This window comes from Coptis chinensis, chromosome 2, assembly GCF_015680905.1.
Source record: "Coptis chinensis isolate HL-2020 chromosome 2, ASM1568090v1, whole genome shotgun sequence".
NCBI lineage: Eukaryota > Viridiplantae > Streptophyta > Magnoliopsida > Ranunculales > Ranunculaceae > Coptis > Coptis chinensis.
In genome coordinates, this window is record NC_141457.1 from 48,788,648 (window position 1) to 48,796,708 (window position 8,061).

General features: G+C 40.4%; 1 protein-coding gene across 1 annotated transcript; it reads left to right on the plus strand.

Moving 5' to 3' along the window:
- Positions 1-7,106: 7,106 nt before the first annotated feature.
- LOC147516352 (uncharacterized) lies at positions 7,107-7,832 on the plus strand. The gene has a single exon (XM_086593220.1). The coding sequence runs from the start codon at positions 7,107-7,109 to the stop codon at positions 7,830-7,832; it is 726 nt and encodes a 241-aa protein (XP_086449346.1).
- Positions 7,833-8,061: the final 229 nt, after the last annotated feature.

Sequence of the window (8,061 nt, forward strand, 5' to 3'; positions counted from 1 at the left end):
TTGATGCCCTTTCGCATTGCCATTCCCAATCCTTGCTGAACTGCTTGTAACTCTATTAGTGCGATATCTTGTGTGCTTGCTTTGCCCTGACTTGCTTCTAAAACTTCTCCTTGGTCATTGCAAAGTGCTACTGCCCAGCCACCTTCAGTTCCTTGTAGCGTACCATCAGTATTAAGGTTCCAAATACCACTCCCTGCTCGCACCCATTTGCAGTACACACAGTTACTCTGTTTCACACCAATGTCCATATTCCACTTTTCCATGAAGTTGTGAGCATCAGGGCCTTGCTCCATTCGGATGTTCAGTCCCATCAGTTTGGTTCTAGCATCTCTGAACACTTCATCAACCAGCTGGTGTGCATTGGAGTGCTTGTTCTGAAAGATACGGTCATTCCTTGCTTTCCAAGTCTTATACATGAAGGCATTCCACACCAGCCTCAATCCATCTTGTTCCCATCCCTTTCCTTGTGTTACTGCTATCAACCATTCAATCTCACCTTCCCATGAATTCGTGACCAATCTAATATAACCCATTCTCTGAAGTAGCAAACCCCATATTGTCTTACTGTAGCTGTAAAAAATATGCTCCTCTGTCTCGATGCCTTGCTAACAGAGTACACATGTATCTGTTTGCACTTTGTTCCACTCTTTCAGTTTTTTTAAAGTCTTGAGTCCCATTTTTAAAGATAACCAGCTAATAACTGAGTGACGAGGAATTCTATTTGGATACCACACTAACTTAGCCCACCGTACCTTTTGTTGGACACTCCTTAAGCTGTCATAAGTCCCTTTCATACAATACTCACCATGTACAGATGACGTCCAGACCAGTTTATCTTCCATCCCCATAATCTCAACTTGTTCTATCTCCCTCCGGAAGTCAGAAAAATGCACTAGAATTCTCTGTGGAATGCTCCATCTTCCCTCCTCAATGAAGTCCTGGATACTATGTTATTCACATGACATGTACTATCATACCATAAGGCCTGAGGGAATTTGTCTCTCAGAATCCCAGCATCACTCCATGGTTCATTCCAGAAACTTGTCTCGCGTCCATTACCAATTTGATGAATCACTATTTCTGCTACCTCCTTTCTTACCTTGAGTATATTCCGCCAACTCCAGGAGCAATCTTCTGGAGTCTTTAAAAGCCAGAAGCTTCTATCTCTTATCAAGTTTTTATATATCCACTTCACCCATAAGTTCTCTGCCCTTGTAACAATCTTCCAGACATGTTTCATAGCAGCTGCTTGATTAACTGTTGCCAAGTTTTTGATCCCTAGTCCACCCTCTTCATAAGGATGGCAAATGTCATCCCACCCTATAAGTGCATGCGACTGAGTACAATCTGGTCCTGTCCAAAGGAAATTCCTACACAATCTATTAATATCATCATAGGTCTTCTGTGGTATAGTGTATGAGGCCAGCCAGTATACACTTAGATTGTTCAACACCGCCTTCAGTAACTATAGCCTTTCTGCATAAGATAGAAGCTTTTCCTTCCAGCTCTGAATTCTTTTAGCCACTTTCAACAATAAAGGACAACAGTCAGTCGACCTTAACCTCGTAGTGATTAGAGGTAAGCCCAAGTACTTCACAGGTAGCGCCCCTCTTTCAAACTGCAGAATTTGCTCAATTTCTATGCAACTGGCATCATCCACTCCTGCAAAGAAGATGTTGCTCTTTTGTAAATTAACTTCTAACCCTGTAGTGTTCTTAAAGACTTGTAGATTCTGCTTGAGCTGAATAGCAGATTGTACATCTCCATTCATACATGCCATCAAGTCATCTACAAAGGACAAATGTGTAATAATAGGATCTACATACTTATAATGCAGTTTGTACTGCCCATGGCTCACACTATGCATCATAATATCAGTGAATAAGTCCATTACAAGTACAAAAAGGTACGGGGATATGGGATCACCCTGTCGAATCCCTCTTTTTCCTCTGAAATAGCCGTAAGATGATCCATTTATCATTATGGAGTAAGAAGCTGTTTTCACACAAGTTTTAACCCAGACAATGAATCTCTCTGGTATACCCACTCTTCTCATGGCAAATTCCACTGCTTCCCATCTCATCGAATCATAGGCCTTTTTCAAATTCACTTTTATAGCACATCTTGGTGGGTGGTGATCACGATGATAATTGTGCATAATTTCATGAGATAACAAGATATTGTCCTGTATGCTCCCTCCAGTAATAAAGGCTGATTGGTTTAGATTAATCACCTTAGGCATCAATTCTTTCATTCTTCTTGTCATAACCTTGATGATACAATGTAGCAACTTCTGGAACTGTAGGGAGAATCACTGCAGAGAATGTTGTACACACTGTAGATAAAAAACCAAGTCTGGGGGAGAAGCATCAAGCATCGAATGATGCTACATCATTCGCAGAGATGCTTGGCAGCAATGTAACAGATGCTGGAAATACAGAGAAAGAACCAATGCGTCTGAAGAGTTCATGGGCAGATGTTATGGGGAAGAATTCAGTAGGAAGTGCGGCACTATCATACATGTAACAAGTGAACAGTTCTCGGAGTACAACAAAAAATTCGAAAACTTAGTTGTTGGGTATTTTGTTGGAAGAAGGTTGAATTATAATTATGTGAATGATGTTGTTAGTAGAATCTGGGGGATAATAAACTTTGTAATGAAGCCTTATGGGGATACAATGTATACATTCAAATTTGAAAATGATGAAGAGAGGTAATCTGTATTAGACATTGGGTGCTTTCATATTTTTTTTTTATTGGTAAGCCTGTTTTAAATGAGATCAGTAACTTTTTGATGTTGGCGGGTTCGAGCCCCAGACCTCTGGTATCATCACCCAAAGGTTTTACTGAATTTGCTAGTCGGCACCTACAAAATACCGGGTGCTTTCATAGTGCAAGCCACTTGTTTGTAGTGAGGCCTTGGAAGACTTTTGTATAGGCAGAAGCTAGGGAGCTTCACACCATTCCAATTTGGGTGGTTGTTAAAGGTTTGCCAATGGAAATGTGGAATAAAGATGGCTTTAGCCAAGTAGGGAGTGTAGTTGGTATACCTATGTTCACAGACAGGCTAACTGAGAATATGTCAAGAACAAACTATGCACGAGTATGTGTTGAGATTGACACTGATTGCCCATATCCAGATGACATACCAGTGCTTGATCAAAGGAGAGCATACAAGGTGTCCTTTGAATATAATTGGAAACCACCGAAGTGCTCGAGTTGCAAAGTCTTTGGCCACTCAGATCATAAATGTCCAAAAGAGGACACAATGAATACTAAGAAAGTGTGGCTACAGAAGACATGTGATGGAAAGAAGGAATAAGGGAAGGGAGTGACAAAGCAGCAACAAACTCAACAACTCGACTTAAGGGAGTACAATCAGAGAACAAGGAAGTTAAGGAAGTACACACTATTAAAAATGAAAGTGGCTGGGAGTCACCGAGTAGGAAGCAGAGGTGTAAGGAACAGGTGAGTACAACTGAGATTGGAAAGGATGGCTGGGAAATGCCACCTAGGAGGCATATGATCAGGGCAAGAGCAGTACAAAAGACTGGGACTGCTGAGACATCGGGTATAGTGACATGAAAGGAGAGGGTGCAGGAACCAGGGAAGGTAGCACTGGTAACCAACAAGGGCACAATTATGGTTGACAACAAATATACAGGGGTGTCTAGAGAGATAGTGGAATGGGGGATGAAGGTCCTAAAAGGCTAGCCAATGTTTTTATATCACAAATGTACCTACTGTGAGCTTCATTATTATTATACCTAGTTCATTCGATGAGGATGTAAGGAAAATTTGCATATGAAGATGCAAATGATGTTTACGAATGTCCGACCAAATAATTTCTTTTTAATGAAAAGGGGTAGGGGACCTTTATAAAAACCTCGCTTATCGAAAAAAAAAAAAAAAAAACTTTAGTTTCTTCATAAGTATAAACATTGGGTAACCCAATATTGGGCTTTTCCACGCCTCTTCTACTGTTTGCATAAAGCCCACTTCTTTATGCCAGAAGTTGAAAAATCTGAATGCCTTTCTCTTTTGATTTCTCTGTGCAATCGAAGTCACAACCATGGCTGAGTGGTTAGAGATAGCACCTGGGTTAAAGAACTCAGCTTCGTGGCCTTTGAATTCACCTATCCACTATGAGTTGGCCATCACTCTGTCGAGTTTGCAGCTCACTCTCGCCATTTGCTTATTGCTCCATGTTAAGAGGCTCCCTTTAAATTTGATATCCGCAAGTCCAGCTGATGTGACAATGCATAAAATCTGAAAACTGATATGGCGTTACTTCTAACCCTCCTATTTTCTCTTGGGGCTTCAAAATGGTGTTAAAGTCACTAAGCACTATCCATGGTTTTTGTATAACACATGAGAGGTCGACGAGAGCCCTCCAGAGCTATTTTCTTTCACTCATATCTACACTTGCATATACCATGGATATAATAAATTCCTTTCCTGCTATATATAGTGGCTACCTTAATTGTTATGTGTTGCTCATCCTTTCTCAATAGTGAAGCTGTACATACCCTAGGGTCCCAACAAAACCATGCTCTCCCCATGTCAGAGTGCACATAATTATCCTCCATAGCCCATTGGTTAAAGGTTTTGTTGAACACTCTAATATCTCTTTTTCTTTCTTTTACTCTTGTTTCCACTAATCCCATTATACTCAGATTATACTTCCTTACCATATCCTTTACTTTCACTTGTTTGAAATCTTTGTTGTACCCCCTCATATTCCAGCAGCCTAGGTGTACATTCATTTAAGAGTGTTTGTGGGCTTAGAGTGACCTTACTTGGCTGCCACTGTGTTTTGTCTCCCTACTTGAGCTGCAGGTGCTTTAGTCCCTAAGCTTCCACTGGTCTTACTTCCCTTTGTGATACTTTTTTTTTTATTGGTACTATTTTGACCCTTTAGAAGTATTCTTCCCTTGTTCTCCTTGTGCCTCTGTTTCTTTGGCCACTATAGTCTCTGCTGGTTTCTCCTTAGTCTTATTCTTTTTACCCCTTTTGTTGTTCTGAGTTTTGTTTGATGCTACTATTCTGACCCTTCTCTTGCTCACCCCTTTTTGCCCTCATCACCTTGGGATCCTTTCCTTTCTCCTCTATTTGTACCTCTGCGCTAGTGCTATAGTCCCCTTGCAAATTTCTGGCCTTACATCGATGTTTCTTGCTAGGAGACTCCCAGCCCATTTCATCTTGGACATTGTGTACTCCCAACCCACTTCACTGTTTTATGAGTTTATCCCTTGGGCTTTTGCACTTTCTAATGGTTATGCTTGGTGTTGCTCTTTCATTCCCTTCTCTTCTTCCTTTGTGCTATTGCTCTCATTGATATCGTAGAATTGTTTAAGTAGAGAAATTTACGTCTAAGCAACTAGGAGTGGAACGAATTCTGACTCCTGTTTTATTATAAGATAATCGAGAGTAGAACTTTCATAAACAACACAATTAATCATGTTTTTACTCCTGTCAAGTTTAATTAGTTAAGTAGGAGTAAAAGCATATTTTTACAATTATCAAATGGCGCCGCTGCCATCTTAGTTGCGTTTAGATTTGTTTCCCTTTGTGTTTTCAATTCTACTAATATCCCACTTCACCCACCCACCCGATTGTTTGGTTCTAACTGTGTTTGTTTTTTTCAGAAAAAAATTTCGAAATCATACTTTGAGCGCTCCCGCGCCCTTGTGTACTCTAATTCTGAGCACGCCCGCCCTTTTGTTACTTAATTTTTTTTTTGAAACAGTACTTTGAGTGCGCCTGCTCCCTAGTTTACTTTTTCTTTGAGCGCGCCCGCGCCCCTTCTGAAGGAAGCCCAATTTGCACAGGTTAGTCACAAGCTCTCTCTTTGTTCAAGTTATTTATTATTCAGTGTTCAAAACTTCTTCAATACACTGAGATTGCGTATCAAAGACACTATTCATACGCGTAGCAAGGAGGCATTCAGGTACTCCTTCTTCCACTCCTCGCCTCTTCTGTCAGAGGAGTTTTAATTCTAGTATATCAGGTTGTTGTTTGACTGTTGTTAGTGTTTCTTTCTTATTGGACTTAGCCTTGCATGAGATTAAGGTTTGGTACGAAAAAACCGTCTAATGTGATCTATCGTAAACGTCAACGCACACACCTATCTAGGATACCACACACTACACATACATCAATGGCTGACAAAACAGAGACTTCTCTCTCTGATTTTTACGAAGCCTTAAACGATATCCCTAAGTCATGCATCGTTCTTGCAGACCCAGTGGGGGATTTTCGAATTCCCCCGAATATATTTAATTTGTTACCGGTTTTTCATGGGTTAGACCACGAGAAGCCTTATCATCATATGCGTAGGATAAAACAAGTTCTTACCACATTTCATTATCCTACCGTAGGTTTGGAACAAATTAAAATGTGGGTGTTTCCTTTCACCCTAGCCGATAAGGCAGCATCTTGGTTAACTGCCCAAACACCTAATCCTATGGACTCATGGGCCAAACTTGTTCAATTGTTCATGGAACAGTTTTACCCACCATTGAAAACATATATCAAGAGATAAGTTTCCACAAGGGTTGTTATATGATTCTAGTTGTAACAGGCAGGCCACAATATTGAATTTCATAACAGATGGTACATGGGAATTCACGAGTAATGTAAAGAATCACATAGGTGAGATTACGGAAGAAACATAAAATGAAGTAGAGATTATGGGTGATGAGGATAACATAGTATGGCCTGCATCCACAAATGGCGAGTACATCATGGAGAACAATTGTAAAAGTCTAAGAGGAATAAGGCAAGAAGTTCAGTGGCATAAACTGGTGTGGTATGCAAACAAAATTCCAAGACATTCGTTCATCAGCTGGATGGCACTAAGAGGGGGACTGAAAACTCTCGAAAAAATGAAATAACAAAGGGTGGTTGACTCAGATACTTGTATCTTTTGTTGGAGAGAAACTGAGACGGAGGAGCATCTTTTTCATAATTGCGCTATATCACAATCCTTATGGGGAATAGTACTGCAGAAAATGGGTTACAGCAGAAGAATAACACAGACATGGCAACAGGAACCATCATGGGTTGAAGCTGTGACACAAGGGACATGAATTGAGAAAGATGTGATGAGGCTAATATGGAATGGATTCAATTACTGGATTTGGAAAGCTAGGAATGATAGAATCTTTGAAAACAAGGCAGTGAACATCCAGCAGATTGCAAGAGTGATGATGGGTGACGTGAGAGCAAAGCTGAAGGCAGTAGAGATAAAGATGGAGTACAACCCAAGAATTGAAAGATTTACTGATAAGTGGGATGTGGAAGTAGAGATTAAGCAAAGGAAAAAGCAATTAGTGCGGTGGCAGAAAGCAGAAGTGGGAAGTCATGCTCTAAACACAGATGGCACACTCAAAGGGCAATTAAGGGGTTGGGCAGCAGTGATTTGCGATCATGAAGGGAAAGTAGTTGTAGCAAGTCATGGTAGAGCAAGTAAGCCATTGATCGATCTCATTGAGCTTGAAGCAGTAGAGCACGGAATAAAAATGGCGCTAAGGAAAGGAATACGAAGGGTACAAGCACAGACTGATTCTATGACCATAATAGCTCACTTAAGGGATATGTGTCACCCTTGGCAGGCCGAGAAAATGGTACGGGCTATTATGCGAATGAAGGCCCATTTTGATCAGTTTGCCATTATTCATGTATTTAGGGAGTCTAATAAGTTAGCTGATGCTATTGCAGCTGATATTCCATCATGTAATTATTTAGAATTAGAACCGATCTTGCTTACAGAAGATGTAAAAAATATTATATATGATGATGCGAGGGGTAAGCAATATGTGAGAGAGTGAGATTGTAACACGCTTTTTACAACATTTTATATTCAATAAAAGGGGTAGGGGACCTCTCTAAAAACCTCGCTTACCAACCCAAAAAAAAAAACAAATGAAATGCTTCAAAAGATTCATTTCTTTCGCTAGAATCATCATGAATCCTTTTCAGAGGCCTTGGAATCCTTTCACTGATCTTCTCATCGAGTGTCACATCATAACATTGCGAAAGACACGCTAGTTCGTGCCT

Excerpts from the sequence above, each read along its gene's own strand:
- LOC147516352 (XM_086593220.1), top strand. The coding sequence starts at position 7,107 with ATGAGGCTAATATGGAATGGATTCAATTACTGGATTTGGAAAGCTAGG.